Source organism: Uranotaenia lowii, unplaced genomic scaffold (genome assembly GCF_029784155.1).
Source record: "Uranotaenia lowii strain MFRU-FL unplaced genomic scaffold, ASM2978415v1 HiC_scaffold_243, whole genome shotgun sequence".
In the NCBI taxonomy this organism is placed as follows: domain Eukaryota; kingdom Metazoa; phylum Arthropoda; class Insecta; order Diptera; family Culicidae; genus Uranotaenia; species Uranotaenia lowii.
Window position 1 is genome coordinate 7,286 of NW_026598139.1, and position 24,954 is coordinate 32,239.

The window sequence follows — 24,954 nt, forward strand, 5'->3', positions numbered from 1 at the left end:
CGATGGAGACTTCGATCCGATAAAAAAGTGAAAGTCGTAAAAGTCATTAACGTCATCATCATTAGAAACACAAGCGAATTTCAACTAAAATCATCGTAAACAAACGTACAGTATTAAGCTTCGGCCTTTCATTTGATAGATTTTTGTGTTGTGACTGTGAAAATTGGAGACGCTGTTCAGGAGCAAGGGTACAATAAAATGTTTCTTTGTGCTTCCCATACCAAGATATGCAAATGCTTTATGCCATTCAAGCTAAGTCAAAGCTATAGAAAAGCCGTTGCTTCCCTTATTCATATTACCTTATAGAGGCGGTATGAATAAAAAAAATAGCAATTTGAATTGCTTCAGTAGCTTTTACTTAGCCTTAACTTAAGAATGGCAATATTTTAAAACATTCTTTTAACTAGGTATGCAGTAGTACAACAATACAATTAGCAATTACTCCTGCAGAAATAGGTAAAAGTATATCTTAAAGTTTTTAAACAATAAATAACTAAAAAAAGGGTTTTGTGTTCAAAAGACAATTCTTTCCGATTCTTTAAAAAAAATAGACTTCAGATTAAATTTTCATTCTTACTACAATAATTTTATTTATTCTCTCTTTTTTGTGTATTGCCAATGTAAAGTGAGTGAGTGTCGTGAATGCATTTGAAATGAAAATTTTCCACTCGCACTATAGGCTTGGACAAACAAACGCAAGTTTGACCACCTTCAATCCGAACAACAAACGTTCGGACGTGTTATGCTTTTCCTATCATGGTGTACAAATGAAGCCACGATTGATTTGATCATTCAATCGAATGCAGCTTAGTTACGTTTTCTATATTCCACCCATATAGCGTTATCAATTAAAAGAACTTACAATAAGATAATATATATTTTTTTATATAATAAGATTTACACGTGATTCAGTTATGAAGCAATTGATGCCGTCGTCCTTCGGATGGAAACGCGACTGCTTTTGTTTTTCCGAAACGTATTCCAATCAATGGTATCACATGTCGGTGATAATCGTTCGTCTTTGATGATGTGCTGTCGACTTTATGAGACTGCAGTTTTTTTTCTTCATAGACACAATTAAATTTTAATTATCATTTTTTTTTTGTTGTTTTATTATTATTCGTTTTACTTTTTTTCTCTGATGTTTACAATTATAAATTATAAATAAGTTTTATTCAAGCTTTCGTTCCTGAACTTACAAACTATTGGTTTTTGTGGTTTTGTTTCATCTTCGTTAAAAGTTGACTTTTTTCATTGATTAGTAAATTAATCAACGTTCTTACTTATGTTCATCAAAATTGCATTTAATAATGTTTTTCACTTGCCACATTTTTTGTGTATAATTGATGTTTTCAATTCTGTTTATACATCTTTTTTCTTTTATTCTTGTTTGAGGTAAATTTTTCTTCATTTCATATTTCTCTTTCGGTGTTTTTTTGTGTAAGTTCAATAAGTTTAAATTTATTATATTCTGTACATTTTTTATTGGAAACGAACTTTTAAACAAGATTATTTAAAATTAGACATGCACAGTTCACGACGAAGCGATATGTTGTAGAATTTTGAAGAAAAAGTAATCATTGTTCATTGTTCTGTTAGTCTAAAAGGAATTTAGAACTTATTTCTGAAGATATTTCAAGATACTTTGCTAACACTTCATCGAATACTAGCACATCCAATTTATAGTAATCTTGTGTTTCAACATCAAAAAGTTTTTTAATGATAAGTATAAAATATGTGGTTCGAGTGATGTGATGGTGTTTTTTTTTTGTTTGATAAGCATGAAACTGTGCTTTTTTTGTCTGATTTGGATGAAAAATGATGTGTGTCTGCAAATGACGGCTGGCAACGTTCATCCTCTTAACGATACGCTGAAAGACATGTTTTACTTCACTCTCTTCAATGTTGTGATTGAATCTTGTTATCGGGTTAATAATCGTTTCTAGCAATATAGATCAATCTTTTTTTCTCATAATTAAATAGGGGATTAGTCGAGTTTTACCGATATTTTTTCCTGGTAGCAAATGTCGATTAAGTTTTACTTCCAATTGGTTATTAATAATAAGAATAAATCGAATTATAATCAGCTTTATACACAAAGGAGATAAGTCCTTTTTATCTGTACATATCCATTTTCTATTCCTTCCTTTCTCACAAAATGGTTTGCGAATTGATTTCATCCTATGGCCCTGGAACGTTTGTTCAGAATTCTGAACTAGCAGACTAAACTAACGATCAGCCAAAGCGGGTGAAACCAATTCTATTTTAATTGGCAGTGATTTACTGGTCATTTCTTAATTGCGATAATGTTTTGTAATCTTTCAACAAACACATGCTTCTTTATACAAGTTTGAGAGCCTATGTATTCCCGAAACACATGTTGGGCTCACAAAAGCTCCTTTCCTAATCATTTTCCCTTCCCATACCCTTAGCTATACAATTTTGAAATTTTTGGTTATTTTAAATGGGGTCAATTTTGAGAAAAAATTTTGAGTTTTGTTTTTGATTTGCTAAAAGAAAAGATTTTGTAGACTTTTTGAATTGCTGCCCCTCGACGATTCCAGCACATTTGTCGCACGTTTTGATGAATGATGCATGAGGAAAATGTGGAAATGATGTTAACAGTCAACATGCTTGGCCCTGATAGCGAGATGACGTGATTTTCCGCGTAATCAGATATGTGCTTCTAATGACCTGACTACTTTGGGAGGCACAGCAAACCCTAAGCTTTAGCTGAACTTTACTAAACCATTTGTTACTTTCCCTTCCTAGTACAAATACTATGCTTAAAATGACACACCCTTTCTATCCTAATTTCCTTTACCATTGACTACGTAACATAATCTTTTCTATTCATTTGTTTTACTCTCTTCTTTCCTCTGATAAACGTATATACTTTTCATTGGAATCCAATCCATTGAAGATTGCTAATATAGCTCTTCCAATACCTAAAGCTAGTTTCCAATTAGAAATAACACCCACCCTCACCGTTCACACATATTCGCAAACAAACCGTTGCATTCAATTCTTATCCAAAACTAAAAGCACCTTGTGGATTATCTCCTTTCATTACCCGGCCTCAAAACCAAAAACCCAGTATTCGCGCACCACAAACGATTCTCAATGATTTAGACTTCAACAGCCTTCGAACGCATCAAATTAGTCTAAACTAAAACGAACCGGAATATTTCCTATTATTTTCTTTTACGATTTTCAGCTTTCGTCGAACATATTTCTAGAGTTAAGCTAAACTGATTGGTGAGTCGAAATATATAGTGTTGATTTGATTTAGGAGGGCTTTTTGAACGTTTTGAATTTCCATAATAACTGAGATCATTCGTCATGTTGTTTACTGTTGTCTTGTGTACTGGAGGAAATTGCTGTGAAAATCTTGGCGAAGGCAGCGATTTCTATTGAAAATGTTTAACTTAGAAAGTGATCTGCCTAATGCCTTAGAAAAATTGTTTTGGGACATCACTAATAGTTAAAATCAAATCAAATCATTTTCAGAGACAATCAGCGACACCACCCGAGAAAAATTTTCACAGAAACGCTCCAAACTTATCAACAGGAAAATTTGAAAAAATAAATTGATCTAGCCTAGACCGGTGGTATAGTTGAGTTTTTTATCTGACAAACCAAAATAAAATCAGCGAAATTCAACAGTAATCTATGTTTGTATAGTGTTCACGAAACACACCAATCTTACAGTATTCTCAAGTATTCACGAACTTGCTCAATCTTATCTTTAAAACTCCGTTTGTTGCAACTTTTGGTAAGCGCATTTATATCTGAAACTCCTCCGTTGCGGTTTCATGTAGTTATTAATTATTATTTCTGATGATCTTCCCGAGACATGAGTGAGATGAAGTGGTCGAGTGAAAGTGAGTTTCGAATGAAAAATAGGAAATGAAGCGATTCTATTGTGATTCAAGGCAAAATTATAATCTTTGCAAGATGTATATGTTTGTGTTTTTGGTTCTTGCTCGTTTGAAAGTGTTTATTTTTTTTTTTTTTGATAAATTTGCGTGTCCTTTTGCTCTGTTTCTAAAATGTTAACTAACTTTATTATTGTGTTACGCGGCTAGCTGGTTTATTTTTATTTTTGTTTTTTTTTTTACCTGAGGATTATATTACTGTTGCACATTTTGTCCTGTTTTTGATACGAATTTTTGACAACAAAAACTACATCCATTCTATTGATTACGTTTTTGTTCTGTGGTGTTACAAAAATATACCTATTAGTGATTCTCTCTGGGATTCTTCCTTATTTTACCAAAATGATTCAAATTAACTTAAGGGAAGAATCTATGCACTCATGAAATCAGGCCTAGCTTTAGCTAAATTGGCAAAGGCTTGAAGCCCGGAATAAATTAAACTACTTATTGTTTATTCATTTAACGTGTATTCGGGCCAAAATTAAATTTGTTTATCTCTATTTCAGTAGCATAAATTTGTAAAATCGATTAGCAGTGATCGTTTCAGACATAAATAAAGTATTGTACAATTAAATTATATTGTTATCTCGTGTGCTTTTCATATTCAATTCCGTTTCAGAAAGAGAATGATTGATGTTTTTCAGTGAACCTAGCACAACTCTTTTATTTTGACAAAATTGTCGAGGTTAATTTGTCAATGTAAAGCAGCTTTAGCTTTATCCTTTAGTCCAGAACTGTTGAAGGTTCTGACTATTTTACTAAAGTATAAACGGATTCGAGAAATCTATAAAAACTCCAATGAATATTTCTATAGAAACCTTTCTGTGTTGTCTTGTTTCTGTGCTGAAATAAGAGGAGAACACTGACATACCCCAAATTATCAAAGTCAATTTTGTTTGGTTGACTTGTTGTACAATACCGTGCATTTATTTACAAAAAAATAATGTGTAAACCTCAGTAGCAAATAATATTAACAAACTTTTAGCGTGAATTATACAAATTGTTCAATTTTAGGAGGGATCTGTTAAGTCCAATCAGTGAGAATTTCCCAGAAAATCTAGGTCCGATTAACATTTTAAGCTTAAGTCTCTTAAAAAGCGAATTCATTCTTGTTCGACGAAATTTCCGCTTTTCCACACAATTATGGGTAGTTTCGAATTAAAGATTACAACTTTCCGTCTTACATACTAAAGGTCATTACGACACCTGCATGGGCGTGCCAGTTCCTGTACTGTTTGATGTTGCAGAAGCCGTCGCTGAGCTTACTATCGAAGAACTGGACGATGAAGAACTTATGGTGACGGCAGATGAGGAAGCACCAACAACTTGACCGCTAGATATACTGGTAGTCGAGCTACTGGCGACGACTTGTCCCGGCGATTGGCCGGTCGCCGGTTTGTTGTTGCTGGTTGTGTTGGTGGTAGTGGTTCCAGCAGCTGGCACCGGTGGCAGTGCTGGTGGTGGCTGATGTAACACAAAAGCGTCGTACACTTGCATGAGCTCGGCCATCTTGTACTCTTCGAGACAAACGAAGCCCTGAAGATTGGGTGCTTGTTTCCGAGCGCATCCCATGCAGTGTACCACGTGACGTTTCTCCTGCTCACGAATGAACAAAATGTTGAACACTTCGACCTGATGGGAGAAAACAAAGTACATTCGATTTATGTTTGAGATTCTAAACGCATTGTAGTATGAGGTAAAAAGTACTAAGCAAGGTGGTGTCTGGGATTCTTGCACCCTGGCCAAGCCAGAAGCGGCGAGACCTGGAACGCCTCGAAAACCAATTTTACTTTGGCATTGTACGTTAGAGATAGAAGCCTATCGTTATTCAGCTGTTCTGTTCCAAACGAGAAGCAAAACTTTGAAATAACTGTACAATGCGTAAATTTACAAATATCTAAATTTTGATACCTTATATTAAATTTACTTTGATAAATTAATATTCAAAATTCTTAGTGCAAATAAAACTAATCAGCACTAGTAATATTTTATTTTGAAGGCTAAACGAAATTTAAACACGAATTTAAAAAATGGCGCTGTCTTACGATAGATTTTATACTCACTTCACATTGACCGCAGTAGTGCGATGCTTCGTTCTTGCCTCGTCCGTGGAAACGTACTTCGATTCCTTTGGTTTTAACGTATTCGAGTATTTGCATACAATGTCGGAGAGTTTGCATTAGGCAGGTTCTGTGAAAATATTTGAAAAAAAAAACTAATTAAACGACTTGTTCAGCAAAGGTCTTATGTTGAGTGAATGACATTTCAAAGCAATCAGTTATTCCTTTATCTACACAATTTAGTTCGGTAGAACGAAAGTTAGTAATTTTTATGGATTTTGATCATCATTGGTAGGTACGTTTAAACGTGAAGTTGAAATAATCATTCGTTTTACTTACTTTACAAGTTCATAAAGCTTCTGGTCCGAAACCTTAATGTTCCGGGCCAAATTCCAACTAAGATGCACCATCGGCACAATGCTCTTGTAGCTTTCCAGTTTGTTCCACTCATATCGTTCAACAGCCAGCTGATATTGTCGAGCCGTCAGAGGACCAACATTCCAGGCGATATTGTTACACCATCCGATGGCCTGCACCCAATGGACACAACTAGAAAAAAGATAATAAAATTACGATCCAGTTTCCAACTCAAGTCGCATGTCGTAAACTTACCCTGCATTGACCCACACCAAATCTCCCGGCCGCTGGGTGAATCGATAAACGGGAATATTATCCGCATACAGATCCTCCAGCGCTGGCCACCACGAACCGTGCAGGTAATTGATGTTGTTCTTTTCACACAGAGCCTGAATGCCTCCCCAATACGAATCAGGAGTAGCAAACCACTCGCAATCTCCCGGACCAATGTTGATATTAATAGAACAAAAGTTGTTGTTCTCCTGATGGCCAGGCGTTCGACTGCCAGGGACTTTCATGTACAGTTGAACGGTATTCATGCCAAGAATCATGTGCCCCACGTGAGACAACATGTTGGCAGCCGAAACAACCCTAGCAAACGGAGGCAGCTTCTGAAGTTCCGTCAACTGCGGTTTCCACTTGCGTTCGTCGGATAAATCCACATTGGTACCAAAGCGCAACATTTTGTTACCGTTTTTCAGTTTAGCGTTCTTCCGCTGCTTGCCATTGGAACCGGCTCCCGAACCGCTGTTGTTCGTGATGGAATCCTTCGAGTCTGAATCCGAATTGGTGCTTACTATGCCGGCCAATTTGTCACGCTCCTCCTGAAAAAAAAGGTAAAATAAAAGGTTGAATTTTTAGAATCATTCCTTCACAGAATATAATTGGCTAATAAATAAATGCGTATCATCAGTGCTAAAAATTAAATTTCTTCAAACTGAAAGTATTCAGTAGAACGAAAGTTATAAGCAAAGCATCATTTGAAAGAAAAATCTTGAGATTTTAAAAATGTGTTTCAGGGTGGAAACGTACCTTGATTTTATCCGAGAAACTCGACGCCTGATACTGAGCATACTTGGCGATGGTGGTGTGCGATCGATGGGAAATGCAAGCCCACACCCGGGACTTCATGCTTTGATCCCAATTTTCGTCAGCCGACTGATGTACCTGGGTGCGCACCTCGATGCTGTGGTCTGGATTGGCTTCGACCAGTGTCTTGGTTGAGAACAGTCCCAGATCCAACTTAAGAGCTGCACCGAGCTGTCGAACGACCGCAATTGGGTGTTTAAGACAGAACTCCTGCAACTGCGGACTATAGGCGTCCTTTTTGTTCTCAAGAAAAACAGAAGGTGTAGGTGGCTGGAGTTGTTCCCGGGTGAGACGCTGTGTAGGGACCTCAGGTGGCGCAGGAGGAGGCGCATCAATGAATAGTGTCGAAGCTGTAGCAGGAACATCCTTTAGATCAGATTTCTTCACTGCCTGCTGCAATTCTTTGGCCGTCATGTCGATGGTGAAACCAGGTTTGGAGCTAGGTTCCGAAAGCTTTTCGATTTTGATGACCGGTTCCAGTTTGATGTCATGCTTGGCCAACATATGCCGCTTGGAAGCTGCGGCTGCCGGTGTGGAACCAGCCGATGTTGACGTGGCTTCAGCTTTGATGGCCGAAGATTTCACACTCCCATCCGAAAGGCTGGAGGTTGAGTCGGCCAGAATGGTCGATCCGTTCGTTTGATCCAGTGGCTTGACATCTTTGATGTCGAGATCATCGGAACCGAACTGTTTCAGCAGGTTCTCGGCAAATGTGGCAGTGTCGTCCTTGGAAGAGAGCAAGGCTTGCAGTTCTTGATCTGGAAATAAAAATACAAAATAAAATGCATAAAATACATTGAATGAACTTAAAAATATCAAAGCGAATAATTGATTTAATTGGGCTTGTTGAAACCGCGTTGATCGATTCTAACCAAACATCAAAATCACGGAACACGATCTAATCTCTTCTAAAAGAGACTTTGCATTAATTTCCCAATGTTTAATGGAGTGGAAAACTCATAAAGAAATCGAGCAGATCACAACGAGAACATTGGTTATTTTTGTGTCTTTTTTAAACGGATCCTAAGAAGCTGGACAAGATAACTCACCTAGATCAGCAGCATTGGTGGAGCTGATCTGCGTGAAAGCAGCAGCATTCGTTTGGTTCTGGAAGCTTCCGGAAAAGGATCCGGTAGCAGGTTTGAATTGCGACTGTCCAGCAGCGCCGGTTCCGAAACTTCCATTGGTTCCGGTCAGAATTTGATGTTGCTGTTGTTGCTGCTGCTGAGGATAAGTTTGTCCTCCTTGGCCGGGGAATGGGATCGAAGGATTAGCGCTAGGCTGCGCAACTCCCGGCTGCTGCGGCAGCTGTTGAGGATTCCTCTGTTGGGCCTGTTGAAGTCGAATCTGTTGCTGGTGCTGTTGCATCAACCGATACTGATGGGTATACTGCTGAAGCAAACTTTGCTGCTGTGGGTTGAGATTGGCTTGGTTCTGCTGCAAATATTGCAGCATCTGTAACTGTTGCTGATTGAGATAGAAGTTCGGTACCGGCCCGGGTCGGGCTGCCTGACTGTCCTCCTGCTTAAAACGTTTTCCTCCAGCAGTGGCAGGAGCATTGTTGCCCTGGAATTGTGCTGATTGTTGATTGCCCTGTGGAAAAGAAACAAAATGGTGAGTAAATGCAAAGCACAGCTGGTTTGTTGAGCGAATTTTTTTTAGGTATGTTTTGTAGAGGCAGCTACTATCTAGCCCCACCGTATTGAAACAATCTAAAGGTGGTGTTAGCGAAAACTGCCCTTCCACCGCAGTGGATTACTCTAGCATCCGTTAAAGGGGACGATCTACCGAATGAAGAATCGATAAACCGCATGTGAACCTTTGAATGCATATTTCCTTCACCAAATTAAGCGAAAATTATATTTGGTAGATTTATTGAAAGCCCTAACAATCGAAAAACCTATTTCATTCATTATTCTTGAGTTTTAAATATATAAAATTGTATTTTTATTCTAGCGTTTTTAATTTTTTTTATCTCTCGAGTTTCAATTTATGACCTGAATCCGAACAAGGGTCGAAATATAAAGTTTGATTTGGAAAACAAACAGGATGGGTTTTTATCAATTTGTTGCCTGTGTACGAGTTCTATATGATCGAGAGGATCACAGAGTGGAAGCCATTTTGTAAATCCCGATTTGGTGAAATTTACGATCATTTGAAAAATACTGGATTCGATTTTTCCATTGAGGATTTAAAGTATTATGTGATGTGATCTCTTTTTTTTTCATCCAGCGTTGAAAATTGTTCTTTAGCTCGAACGAAACCATGGTTTAACAACCCAGTTCAACGACCACATTGTGTGCTGCACACCCAAATAGCCCCACGAAAAAGTAAAATAAATAAAAACGTGCAAAATTGGATGTAATGACGACACGAGGACGTGACGTCGCTTTCGCTTTTGCCGGTGCCCGGTTCTACACACGTTTGCTGAGGGCTTTGACCTTTCCTGGCAGAAGAGCAAGACGTCGTTGCCCGACCGAAACGAAACGAACATGCGGCAGGCAGTTCTACATAACCTCAAAACGACTAATGATGATATACTTGGAAGCAAGGCACCACATGGTTTCAACCGGATCATATACTTACATAACGATACTGGTTTGAAAACTTGGCTTCTTAGAAGTAATTTAACTTAACAGATTGCTTTGCACTTAATTATAATTAACACTAGAATCTATCAGTAAAATTAATTGAACACAGGAACTATGTGGCGGCAAAATGCGTCCGAGCACGTCGAAAGTTGAAATGAAATGAACCACTCGCCGTCGTGGGGTGGAATGGGTGAACCGATTCAACGAGAGCGCATTGAGGAACCGGTTACATTTTACTCTCAGAGAAATTTAACGGCAGCGGTCCCGGGCCCGCGGTCGGTAGTCGAGCAGTGTTGCCACATTGTAAAATCAGTACAGAAACCAAGCACTTCATGAAAATGATTATGATACTAATTTTTGGGCTGTTTCAAATGGACTGGGATTTGCAAAAAAAAGATTTTTTTAACAACCATAGTATTCAAAAACCAATAAAAAAAAATTAACAGATTAAAATACAATTTGATGATGTCTGTTTTTATTTGATCATAAGGATTTTTACACCGGATTTCATTCATCCCTCAAATTTGGCGATGTTCTCTGACCATGTCCTTCAGGGTCAATAAAACATAAAATCCATAAAAAAGATATTTCAATTTGGCAACACTGTCAGAAAGCCGAGCGAAGTAAATGAATTCCGTTAATATGTTCATTTGCTAGAATATGTTCATTTGCACATTGGGAAAATGGATTAAGGCTTTTCAACAATCAACAACTTTACAAGCTTGCGATTAAACTTAAAATTATTATTATTAAATTGCCAAATAGTCTTTTTGGATTAAATGATTAAAGTCTTATTAGGCTGATAATGATTCATTAAAATATAAAAAAATGAACTAATTTTGAAAATTTTGATTATTTTTATTTTGCGACAACAAATATCAGCAAGAGGTTTCCAAAATTTTATGCGCTTTATTTCGGCAATAAATGGAACAATTTCATAAAACAATTTCCCGAGTTTTTCAATGTATCGTAGTTTGTTTCTGAAAGTGTTATTTCATAATTAGCTGATAGTTTAAGTTGTTTTCATAAGTGCAACAAATCGTGCAATGCAAAAAACGATATAGATATTTTGTCCTCAATACATAAAAATTCTAAGATTTAACTATCCTTAAATCGGAAACTTTTTTGGTTTCATAAATTCATTGGATGTTGAAAAAAGCTTTTTTACCATATGACCATAGGTCGGTTTCTGAAAACCGCAAAAATCATAACTTATTTCAAAGTATTTGATAGAAGGCAATTATTGTATAACTTATCAAAAACGTTGTAACTGAAAACATGTTTGAGAATTCGAAAGCGCAACCCATTCGAGAGTTGATATGATGCTTTAAGCTGGATATTATAACTGACGAAAACATAAAAATCTTGTTGGGACGTAGTAAGCAGCGACTCCTATGGTACTAAGCATAGTAACCACTGTATCTTTAGTTACCTAGTTTGTTAGGAAAATAAAACTTTTCAATCTTTGACGAGCATTCAACCAAGTTGGTTCAGCTGTGTTTCACTCTGCTCAATTGGTTATGAGCCCAGCTGAATAATTGAAGCCCGGAAGATTCTGCAAGCAGTTTTCAAGAAGCCATGGTTCTGGAAAGAGATTCCCCCAGCGGTCCAGCAGCACAAGGCGGTGCTAGCGGAGTGAGCGGTCGAAATCCTTCGCAAATCAACAGCGGATTTGGCGATGGTTCGAATGGTGCACAAGCGCACGCAGGCGGAAACGTTCGAGTTCTCGGACAAGTCAGTCTCCCGGCGCTGGAGAAACTTAAAGGTCGCGAGAATTACTCAACGTGGGCGTTCGGCATGAAAATGATATTAATTCGAGAAGGCACGTGGTACGCTGCTTGTCCCGGAGAAGGTCAACATGTCGACGAGGAGGTGAGCTTGAGGGCACTCGCTACAATTTGCCTGAGTTTGGAGTCGGTGAACTACAGCCTAGTTCAGGACGCACGAACGGCACAAGAAGCTTGGGAGAAGCTACGAAGAGCTTTTCAGGACGACGGTCTGACGAGGAAAATCGGTCTGCTGCGGAAATTGACATCGATACGGCTGGAGGAATGCGGAAGCGTGGAATCATATGTCGATAGTTTGATGTCCACTGTCCATAAGCTCGCCGGGATTGGATTCCGAGTAGACGATTCGTGGCTGGCGGCGTTGCTGTTGATGGGGCTTCCTGCGAATTATGAGCCGATGATCATGGGATTGGAGGCTTCGGGAGCAGCACTGACGGCGGATGCGGTAAAGACTAAGATACTGCAAGACGTTAAAGTTCAAACAGTATCGAAGTCGAGTGGTGCTGATGGCGCGCTCTACAGCGCACAAAAATCAAAGCGGCGTGGCAGCAAGAATAACGGCAAGAAGGACGGCGGTTGTTTCATCTGCGGAAAATCTGGTCACTATGCGGCGAAATGTCCCCAAAAGACGGCGAACAACAAGGCAATGTGCAGCGTGTTCTCGATTGGCAACGTTGTTGAGTCCGAGTGGTACTTTGACTCTGGAGCGACAGCACACATGGCGCGTTCGACTGACGGTTTCGTGAAGCAGCAAGTTCTTTCTCACCCGGTCGGAACAGCGAACAACGGTTCGATGACGTCTGTGTCCAAAGGTTTCGTCAAGTTGGAAGTCAACGAAGGTCCTATCGAGATTCAAGAGGTGTTGCAGATTCCTGAACTAGCAGCAAATCTACTGTCGGTGAGCAAAATATGCCAGAAAGGATTGACGGTTTTGTTCGACGCCAAAGGCTGTAAGGTTCGCGAGAAGAGTGGCAACATTATAGCTTCTGGAACTCATCAAGAAGGGCTATATCGACTCAATCGCAAGATGGATGGTTCGTTGCTGACGGTAAGCGCAGAAATGTGGCACAAACGCTTAGGTCATCTCGGTCAGCAGAACATGACCAAACTGCAATCGATGGTCGACGGTTTGAAATGGTCCGGAACGATACCCGAATGTGTGGCATGCATCGAAGGGAAGCATGCTCGAAATCCGTTTCCTTCAAGTGGTTCCAAGGCGAAAGGTTTGCTGGATCTGGTGCACTCAGACTTGTGCGGCCCGATCGAAGTCCCGTCGCTTGGTGGAAGTCGTTATGTCATCACTTTCATAGACGACGCCAGTAGGAAGGTGTTCCTGTATTTCTTGGGAAAGAAAAGCGAGGTGAAGGGTGCCTACGAACGGTTCAAGGCCAGGGTCGAGCGGCAAACTGGACGAAAACTGAAGGTGTTGAGAACCGACAACGGAACCGAGTACGTCAACAAAGAGATGCGGAAGAGTTTCGAGAAGGACGGAGTACAGCACCAGAAAACCTGCCCATACACTCCGCAACAAAATGGGTTGGCGGAGAGGATGAATCGCACTCTTCTGGAAAAGGCCCGTGCGATGCTGAACGATTCTAAATTGCCGAAGCAGTTTTGGGCTGAAGCGATTTTGACAGCAGCCTACATCACGAACCGGTGTCCATCAAGAGCGTTGGAGAACATCACACCCGAGGAAGCATGGTCCGGAAAACGTCCGAACTTGCATCATCTAAAGGTCTTTGGTTCACGTGCGATGGCGCATGTGGTGAAGCAGAAACGCAAGAAGCTGGATCCGAAGTCCCAGGCATGCATTTTCGTTGGGTATGCCGAAGATTCCAAGGCATACAGGTTGTACGATCCGGTCCGCAATGAGGTGTTTATCAGCCGTGATGTCATCTTGGTCGAAGAGGGAAAGCCGACAGCTTTGGTCAATTTTTCAAGCCCAGATCCTGTCAATTTCATGGAATTGACAACGATGCAGATGGAAGAATCTGTTACCCAATCCGAGGATGCTGACTCTGCGCTCCCACCGCAACTTAGTAGACCGGCTGATCAGCAGCTAGAGTTTAGGCGCAGCGGTCGGGAGCGCCGACCCCCAGGCAAGTATTCCGATTATGTTACTTTTACGCCTTTTACTGTCCTGGAAAATTCCCCCCAGACATCCTTGGTTGCTACTGACGATCCCGTGAGTTACGCTGAAGCCCTGGCGAGGCCGGACCGAGGTCAATGGTTGGCCGCCATGCGAGAGGAGATTCGATCTTTGGAGGAGAATCAAACCTGGGAGTTAGCTGATTTGCCGGAAAACCGAAAACCGATACGCAACAAGTGGGTGTTCAGGACCAAACGGGATGCTGACGGACGAATCGACAAGTACAAGGCGCGTCTTGTCGTGAAGGGGTGTTCGCAACGTCCAGGAATCGACTACGACGAGGTCTATTCACCGGTGGTTCGATATTCAACGATCCGATATCTGATGGCGCTTGCAGTGGAGCACGACTTGGACATCGAGCAAATGGATGCTGTGAGTGCGTACCTTCAAGGAAGTCTCGGAGATGAGGTCATCTTCATGGATCAGCCGGAAGGGTTCGGCGATACGAGCAATAAGGTCTGTTTGCTCAAGAAGGCGCTTTATGGTTTAAAGCAGTCCGGACGAGTGTGGAACGCACAACTGGATGGAGCACTGAAGGAGTTTGGCTTATCGCAATCGAAGGTGGACAATTGCCTGTACTACCAGCTGGCGTGTGGAAAAATGCTTTTCGTCACCGTTTACGTTGATGATTTTCTAATTTTTTCAAACGACCCGAGCCTGAAGAAGAAGCTGAAGGAATTTCTTTGTCAGCGGTTCAAGATGAAGGATCTTGGAGAGGCCCAACTTTGTCTCGGATTGCGAATTTCCCGTGACCGAGCTGATGGTAAACTGTGGATCGATCAGGCTCAGTACGTGGAGAGCATCTTGCAGCGGTTCAACATGGGAAACTGCCACCCAGTCTCGGTTCCGATGGATCCAAGTACGAAGCTGGACAAGACGATGTGCCCGACCACGAGGGACGAAATTCTGGAGATGAAGGAGGTTCCGTACAAGGAAGCAATTGGTTGCCTGACGTATTTGGCTCAAGCAACGAGGCCGGATATTAGTTTCGCCGTGAATCAGGTCAGCCAATTCTGCAGTAACCCTGGTCGCCAACACTGGGAAGCTGTGAAGAAGATATTCAAGTATCTGAAGGGAACCGTTTCCAACCGTATCGAGTATAGCCGAGCAGGAGGTCATCTAGTTGGATACTCAGATGCGGATTGGGGAGGAGATCCTGATAGCCGGAAATCCACAACTGGCTATGTTTTCACCATGATGGGAGGAGCTGTGTCATGGAACGTGAAGCGGCAAGCAACTGTTGCGTTGTCTTCATGCGAGGCGGAGTATCTTGCGCTGTCCAAAACCATCCAAGAGGCTCTTTGGTGGCGCCATCTACTGTTGCAGATTTTTGGAGAACGAGTCATCCCGATACGATGTGACAATCAATCCGCCATCTGTATCGCAAGGAACCAAGGGTACCATCCGAGGACGAAACACGTGGACATCCGGTATCACTTCGTGAAAGATGCATTGGAAGAAGGCGTTGTTGATCTGTCTTACATCAACACAAAAGATCAACCAGCAGACGGTTTCACCAAGGCGTTAACGAGTTTGAAGCATGAAGCATTCAAGAATTTGGTAGGACTCGTAGCTTAGGGAGGAGTGTTGGGACGTAGTAAGCAGCGACTCCTATGGTACTAAGCATAGTAACCACTGTATCTTTAGTTACCTAGTTTGTTAGGAAAATAAAACTTTTCAATCTTTGACGAGCATTCAACCAAGTTGGTTCAGCTGTGTTTCACTCTGCTCAATTAATCTTTCCAAATATAATAGATATAGGTAGGTAATCTACAATAATGTTAAAATGAAATCGAAATCGAACCTACCTGTGGGTATCCCTTCTGAAACTGTCGCTGCTGAGCCTGGGCGGCCGCTGCTTGTTGCTGTTGGCGAGAGCTCATTTCGTTTGAAATCGGCAGGTTCCACGCTTCCTCGATCGACGGTAATTGCCGCCGTTTGGAGGTAATACTCGGCATAGGTGCGTGTGCCAGATGCTGCTGGAGAAATTTAATCCTCTGGGCGAGGCTCTGCGGCTTCTGGGTGGCGAAGAGCGCACCGGCCGTTGGCGAATTGATCGCTCCTCCCGGTGGTGTCGGCGTGGATCCGGAAGCTGCTCCTGAGGTTAGTGTGTTGTTGGCGCTGCTGATGTTAAGTGTTGAGTTCGTGTTGTTCGATCCTGACGTTGCTGAAGTATTATTATAATTGGTGGCTGTGCTGGCACTGCTGGCAGTGGTTAAGGCTGACACTACGGTCGATTGCTGTCCGTCTGGGTTCTTGGTGGCGTTCAGATAGCAGGCGTACGCATCCCGCGGCTGATTACAGCTTTCGTACAAAATTCCCAAATTGGTCCAGGCGGCTGAATGAGTTTTATCTAGTTGCACGGCACATATGTAGGCCTGCAACGCGTCCATAGGCTGGTTCTGCTGCTGGTAGAGTACTCTGCAAAGATTAGAATTACCGAAGTTAGAAAGATTAACAGAATCCCGTACTATCACCATACTAACCCTATGGAGCACCATGTGTCTGCGTTGCCCTCGCTTTTCTCAACCGAGTTGCGATAGGCGATGAAGGCGTCGTGTACTTTGTTGATGCCCGCGAAACACCGTCCGAGCAAGTACAGGGATTGTCCGGATTTCGGTTCGGATTCGATGGATTTCTGCAAACAGTGAATGGCAAACCGTTCTCGCTGTGCTTTTTCTCCCAGCCCATCAATGGTGTGATAGAGCCATCCCAACTGACGGCAAATGTCGGCTTTCAGGGCCGGGGTCAGCTGTTTGTCACTGAGTAGCTGCTCGTATGCTTCCTTAGCTGGCTTGAACTTGTTCTGGACTTCATACAGGTGGGCAATGTGAAAGCGAACTGAAAAAGATGGAAATAGGACTCATTAAAACATGTGTATCAAATTTATAACATATAAGTTTTAGAATACAGGTAACTTCAGTAGTGGTTTTCAACCCTTTATATAATCAAAGCCCATAAAACAAGAATTCCCGTGAGTCCAACCTTATTTTTTAATTGACTTTCTAGTCACCACAAAGATCACTACTCCACCATTGTTTCAACAAATTAACTTTTAAAACACTATCAGCTGGAGACCAAGTTTCTCAATCGGAACAAGACGAAATAAGCTGCAAGACAAAATGGTTCAGTTCACCACCCGTCCCGAAGATCGAAACCACACTAGTTGGTTAGGAATGCCGAAACAAAAAAATAAGGTCCTGTGCCACCACATGAAACCTTGAAAACCAAAACAGCACCAAAACGAGCAACTCCAGCAACAATCATCAGGACTTTTATAACCTTCCCCAGAGAAAGATGGAGGGAGAGAAAAAAGGATCAGTCGAATCTGTGATGCGCAGCATTCCTTACGAAACGATCGTCCTTTTTCTACTTTTCTCTAAAGCCAAATAGACCTCTTGAGCTGTAGGATTTAGACATATCTGTTGACTGTAAATCTTTTTTCCCATGTGTTTTTTTTATATCAGGAAAATACATTTTAATATTTTTGATGTTATGTTCTGTTGTAACAGATAGTAACAAGCATTAGTGTAAATTTAATAGAAAAGATTAATAAAAAGTACAAATTTGGCTTCTCGAAAAACATATGTCGGGAGTTTATCCCTTCTCAAAAAGCATCGAAACCATCTGCACATGGTTGAAATCTTCTAAAAAACATTTTTTCGACCCAATAAAGCCAAGAAAAAGAACGCCGAAAGCCTCAAAGCGAGAGAACCCAATTTTACTGCATCAATCATCAGGCCTCTCCCTGGTGCATATGATGATGCAGGTAGTTGATCTTCGGTTCCAGTTTGTTTCGGAATTGCAGCAGCAGAACAGATTTGCTACAATGTGTGGAACCCCAATATAATAATTGATAGAACCAATAATGGAAGCAAATAATCTTCTCGAGCAAAGGGATTCTGGTGGAAGCTTATTGACCTTTTTCGTCCCGGCATAGGCAGTAACTTGGCTCAGGGGTTTGTTTTTGGTTTTTACGTTTTATTGCCACAGGTTCAAATTTGCAGGTAGATACGTAGAACAACATTCTAGTTCTTGATAAGTTTCGAATCGAAAAAAATGATGACGATTCTGATACGAAAAAAGAGGATGTATTTTAAAAATTTCACAAAGCCAAAACTTATCAAATGTTCCCAAACTAGGCCTAATTTTTTTAATACTACTAAAAAAAATTAACTACAAAAACAAATTAAATTTAGCCTTCATTCAATTCCCTAGGCCCTCGCCCTATTCTCCTTTTATTTTTTCCTTCAAACTTCACCCTTTGTTTCTAGCCTTTTGTCCCAGAATGGCTTGCTCTTGGAAAATGTCTCTTTTTTTTTAAACGAACACAACACATACAGGATCTCAATGAAACATGATGTTTCCTCGAAGAGATTCCTTTTTCTTAACTCTAAGCGTACATCTTTCGAGGATATGATGGCTTTGCATCTTACAAATGCTACAACCACCAACCCACCGAAAGTGTACTATGTATGCCGTGACCGGGATTCGATCTCATACCCCCTGGCTTAGAAGACTTGAAGGCTATCCTCTACGCCAAGGGCGGCGGCAAATTTTTTAAATATAAAAAATCTACCTCAAACTACAACAAAAACTACACCAAAACTATACATTTACTAAGGAAAAAAGTTGAACTCTCACATAAATCAACCTGTTTGCTTCTAAACGCTTTGATTTCATCAGGAAGGATATTTGTGCGAAAAATTGAATATTTTAAAATATTGAAATAACATTTTGACTTACATTTGAAATTTTCAAGTTTTTTCTAATTTGAAACTCAACTTATAGGTTTTAAAACGTAGAAAAAAAATTGGAAAATATTTTAACTTTTGATGATTATGTAGGAAAATTCGGTCTTCGAAATTAAATTTCAGGTAGAAATAATTATAAATAAATTATAAATAAACTAGCTGACCCGGTGTGCTTTGCTACCCCTTTCAGGGAAAAAAAATAAGTTATTTAAAATTATTTTTAATTAGAATTAACTTCTTTTTGGATTAAATTTTAACATTACTCAAAACCGAACTATTTTTCATGACATTTGAGCTTCTAGATTGTTTTGAACCTTGAACATAACTTGAAGGTTTTAAGGTTGAAGGAGCCACCCTTTAGAAAAACCAAATGGAGAATATTCAATACAATCAATAAACTTTTTGAGTAAAAAAATTCGCCCTTTTTTGAAGCAGGGGAGTATTTAGATACAGGCAAACTTTATACATAACCAATAAGTGCCAAACTTCATGAAAACACGAAGACATTGGTTTTGTGGATATGTTATATTTATTGAAAATGAGAGTCTTCATGCATTAAAAGAGGAAGCGCCAATCAATAGAATATATCATCTAACTTTGTAAAAATTTATTTTTGAGTTCAATAAATCATCTCATTTTGTCAAAACGCTGACGTATCTCAATTTTATGATTTTTTTGTAAATTTTTTTTTTTTTGTTAATTTTCTATGAGAGCCTTCCTCTTTTTAAAACGGCTACACACCAAATTCTTCGTTGATCGGTACAGTAGTTTCCGAAAATTGTTCAAATTGTATTAAAATTAAGCTCCCTCTTTTTGGATTCGGAGAGGTTAGAAAGTATTATAGAAACCATTCCCGGTCTTGAAGACAGCTTCTCACAAACTTTCACGCCAATCGGTTCAGTACTTTTCGAAATTTGTTTGAATCGTGTCAAATTTTTGTTAATTTTGTGTGGGTCACTTTTTGGATTTGGAGAGAATTGAAAGTACAATAAAAACCATTCCCGGTCTTGAAAATGGATCCACACCAAATTTCACGTAGATCGGCTCAGTAGTATCCGAAAATTGTTTAAAATATGTCATTGTTTTATTACTTTTGTTTGGGAGCCACTCCTCTATAGTGAACAGACAGACAGACAAACATTCATTTTTATATATGTATAGATAATTCGAAAGAAATTAAATTCGAATTCTAAAATAAATTTCAGATCAGGTCAGAAATCAATTTTCAATTGAAGAGTTGATAAAAAAAATCTTCTGTATCATTTTAAATTTGAAATAATATTCATGATTTGAAAAGTGAATTTTAAAGAGAAAAAAAATATTTCAAGAGTGCGAAGGATCACAGTCAGAGATTAAATTCAGTATTATACTCAAATTTTTTCCGTTATTAACATAAAAGGCTGCAAAAGATCATGATTGATTGAAGTTTAAAAAATAACTTCAATATTTAAAATACAACATGTTCAATTTATCATCACTGATAAGTTTAACAAATAGGTGATTTCTTTAATGATCAAATATGAAACTGATGAAAACAAAAATAAGGAATTCCAAATTTTGTTATAAATATTGAAAGCACAATGCAAATACTAATTAAGCTAACATTACACATTAAAATTATATGTACTTGAAATTAGCTTATTCGAACCTATTGAAACCATGATCGGTTAAAAAAAGAGGATTAAAAATAATAAAAATTTGTGAAGCGTTTGTCGTCGTCAATTAAAATATTGGGTCCTGCAAAGGACAAAAGCGAGAAACTAAGTTTTTCTTATTTGAAAATAAATATAAAATGTTAATTTAATTTATCGGTAAAAGTTATGTTCTTTAAGTAAGATCATTTCAAGATTATGTGATTAAACTCTTCAAAAATTTAAACATAACATTAAGATGAAATGGATAAGATTTAATATTTTAGAAGGAGTTTTTTTCGTATTTCTAACTCTGTATCCAGTTCAGAGTTCTTGATTTTCAGTTTGTATAATCATAAGAGATAATGAATGAAAAGCTGCTTTGAAATCCTGAAAAAAGAAGTTTTGCATTATATTCAAATTCGAAGTTCTTAAACTTAATTCTTACACAATATTTCAAAATTTTAAGCTTCGAAATGCCAATCCATCATTGAAAATTCTGATTCATTCTTTGTACATTCATTTTTTAACTCTGATTCACAATAAGGATTAAAAATGCATAATTTTAATAGTGAATTTAGATTAAACCAGAATTTACATAATAGATTCATGAATGAGTGTTCTAAAACTTGGCTTATAAAATTCTTATTTGGAATAAGATTCGAAAATCGTTTTTTATGTACATTTCAGAAATCGTAAGGAAATTTGGATACAGATTCAAAGCGCAATTTTTAATTCAGGTTCAGAATTCAGATTAAGAATGCAGATTCAAAATTCAGAAGAAGGTTGAACTTGTAAATAAATTTTACAATCAACATAAATTATTGAGGAATTCAACAGATTGTGACCTTAACATATTACGGATGAATACTGTTTTTTTTTTCGTTTGCCAACAGTGTGCTACACTTCGAAGAATGTATAACTCGAATGGACTGAATTTGAGTGTCAAACATTATTCTACAAAATTGATTACAACATTTGCGGTAACTTAAAATTCTAAATTTGTGATATTTAGTATAGGGGTTGAAACAGTTTGAGCACCACTGACTCTCAGTGTGTGCTGCACGGCTAACTTTTACCCGAAACACAAACACGCAAAACCCAAATCTGTAGCAATTTACATTTTTACTTATTCGACACATTAAAAACCTAGGCTAGCTTAATATAATTTCTACTCACGGGCCCGTTTCCTACCATAACATCCAAACAATAACAACAATCATATCACAGCTCGGTTCGGCACAGGAATATCACAGCTTTTGCGTCGGATCGACTATCACAGCATTTCTGGCAACCCTGCCTGGTTGCACTGCTCCACGGGCACGCACCACTGCCCGGAGCACCTCCGCTGTCTGCTTCCGGCTTGGCCAAAAAATGAGCTGGGCTCAATAGTGCGTTGAGCTCCCGAACAACGACACTCGGCTCTGCAACAACGGCCCTGTTGAAAACAAACATTGTGTCTCCTTTTCTCAAAGTTTTCCTTCTCTATTTTGCCACTCACCCTGTTGGGGCCGTTTGCATTTATAAACCGGTTCTACCAGCACAGTTTGCAGCTTTCGGCTCTGCTTGACTTGACGTGCATCGTTGGGGCTGGATGTTGTAGCGTAATCCTCAGCAAACCGTTGCCTGAGTATTAAGATAAATGGGTATTCATCCGATCTGTTTTTATCCAAATTGTTTTAGCTCACCTCCCGCCGATGCGGTCCTTCATAGGTTACGGCTACGGGATGCAACGGCTTACGCCACACCAACAGAAACGGTGAGTTGTTTTGCTGTGCAATGTTGTTTTGTTTTTTCTTTGTTCACGTGCACATGTGTTTTCGTTTGACAGGTTACACTCTTAATTATGAACATCTAATGTTGGCTCGGTTTAACCCAATCATTACACGCACCAAATTTAACAACTACAAATACTTAATTATAACGCTACAGGGTTTCTGAGATATAAAATGCCAAATTTCGGTGTTTCTTGTCATCTTCACGTTCCTTAATGTGTTAAGATTGCTTGTTAATTCAATTGAAAATCACAAATAAAAGGTAGAATTTGAGTTCTTTGTTTTATCCAAAAAAACCCTTTTTTTTTTAATTTTAAAAAATCATCCACAGGATTTTTACTGTGGAATTGATTCTTTATGAAGAATACTTGCTGTGAAAGGAAAATCTTCACCTAAAAAATCTGCACAAAATTCTATCTATTTTCCCAGTGTATTGTTCAACATTAAAAATACATTAAAGACACCAAAATTCGGCAGTTTATGTTTCAGAAATCAATTAACGGTATCGATTTTCGACTGTTAAATGTGTTTTTCGGGGTAAATTTTTCGGCTATCAGTCAACTTAAATAGCAAAGACGACTATTGATTTAAGATCCAACGTTTCGATCCTTATAGGATCATCATCAGGGACTGTAATTTTAGTATATGTTAACACAGTTTTATAAATTAGTTCACTAATTATGAAAATTGCTTACCGAAAAAATGTCGTATTTTTGTTTTTTTGGATTGATTCGGCTGATCAGATAAAGCTGTCTTGTATATCTGTTACAATATTTTTCAAATTAATTTGGATATTGTTGGAATAAATGAAAAATTGAATCACAACATAAAAACTCAAATACAGAAACACACACACCCAACAACATGTAATAGACACCACCTAATAAACACTCGTCGTGATCAGATAAAAAAACAGTTGGAAAGTGAAAGTGAAAACTGTGTGACAACTTTCAGATGCTGGTGAATATAAATCCAAAAATTGTAGGACAAAACGGTTTTTCAGCCGCAAAACTTTGTACACAGTAAGTGAACACAACATTTATTCCAACAGTATCCAAATTAATTTGAAAAATATTGTAACAGATATACAAGACAGCTTTATCTGATCAGCCGAATCAATCCAAAAAAAACAAAAAGACGACATTTTTTCGGTAAGCAATTTTCATAATTAGTGAACTAATTTATAAAAATGTGTTAACATATACTAAAATTACAGTCCCTGATGATGATCCTATAAGGATCGAAACGTTGGATCTTAAATCAATAGCCGTCTTTGCTATTTAAGTTGACTGATAGCCGAAAAATTTACCCAGAAAAAAAAGATATCAATTAACAAAATTCTGCTATTTTAATATAGATATCTGAGTAACAGAAAGTGTTGTGTTTAATTTTGTAGAACGAGGTTTCATTATTAGATTCATAAGGTTTGAATTGTGCTTTTAATAGAGCTTACAAGCGGCAAGCGAAAAAATGAGATATCTTATATTTGGTCCGCAATGTGTAAATATTGCAGTTTTTTTTAAAGCCAAATTTCATACCTAAATCTCGGTTCAAGTTTGTATGAAAAAAATATCCGAAAATTTGATTTTTATCCAAGCCAAATTTCATACCTATATCTCGGTTCAAGTTTGTATAAAAAAAAAAACATCCGAAAATTTGATTTTTGTCGATTACTTAAAAAACATAATGATTTATTTCCATCAAAGGTTAAAATCTTTGAATTTGTTAATGTTTGGAATATTATTTGATTTGAGTATAGAATAAGATTTTTTCAAGAAAAGAAAGAATCTCTTAAAAAGGCTTATTTTATGCCCAAATCAACTAAGTTTGATCTACCAGACTCTTAAAAAAATACAAAGATATTAACTATCGATGAAAGTGAATTTATCTCACCTTTTAAGTTTTTGGTTTTCACCGCGATTGTTTTTACTTCGAAGTTATCGACGTTTTTCGGTGAACGTCGAAAAACGAAAAACGTTGACTTCGAAGTAAAAAAATCTTTATATAAAGTAACAAATTTGCAAAAAAATTTAATTGTGTTATATTTTTTTTTTGAAAAAATAGAAATCATTACATTTTAAATTAAACAAATGTAACGTTAATTTCTTTTGAGGATCTCCCAATTGTTACATATGTCAAGACTCTTTCAATTGCATCAATTTATCTGTGATTATTCCGACGTTCTTTCTATCTTTTTAAATATTGAGCCACCAATCTAAACTTAATTTCGAGTACTGCTGTCTGCGTCTGATGTTTTTTTTCGAAAATTTCCGGTTTCTGTAAATTTAGTATAGTAATGCACCGCTATTAAGCCTACCCCCATTCTGATACCTGAAGAAATGAATGAATTTTCGACATTTTCGAGGCTTTCGAGATATTTTGCTTGATTAATCATTTAATTCTATGATTCACACAATTCAAAATTATTCGAGTACTAATGTTATTTAAAAAAAAAAACGATAATTCTCTGAGTCTCCGTCTTCAAACTCCTTAGCATAACTAATGGAACACAATTAATCTCATGATGACCTGTCCTTCCAATGACTCCGCTTCGCACACAAATTCTTAGGAGGGTTTCGAAAAACCAAAACTGCCGGATGGATAGGTGAAAGCTGCCTACGGGTTATAATAGGTAGGAAGGTACTTACTCTCAAGTTTGCCGAAGGTGCACGGCGACGCGTCCGAATAGGCGAGCTGCAGGTGCTTCAGGGATTGCTCGTAGTCGCCATTCACTTTGAGCATAAGCCCAAGACGCAGGTGGACTTCATTGGCACGCGTAAAGTCCGGACAGACGTACAGCAACTGCTGGAATGATTTGATCGA

At 38.5% G+C, this 24,954-nt stretch overlaps 1 protein-coding gene across 1 annotated transcript; it reads right to left on the reverse strand.

Annotated features, from left to right (window-relative positions):
• Nucleotides 1-559: 559 nt before the first annotated feature.
• Nucleotides 560-24,954, reverse strand: LOC129759685 (lysine-specific demethylase 6A-like). Its single transcript, XM_055757196.1, has 9 exons — nt 24,780-24,954; nt 16,458-16,812; nt 15,780-16,392; nt 8,494-9,037; nt 7,388-8,202; nt 6,611-7,179; nt 6,338-6,547; nt 6,002-6,128; nt 560-5,570 (listed from the first exon to the last, which is right to left on the reverse strand). The coding sequence occupies exons 1-9, from the start codon at nt 24,871-24,873 to the stop codon at nt 5,136-5,138; spliced, it is 3,762 nt and encodes a 1,253-aa protein (XP_055613171.1). The 5' UTR covers nt 24,874-24,954; the 3' UTR covers nt 560-5,135.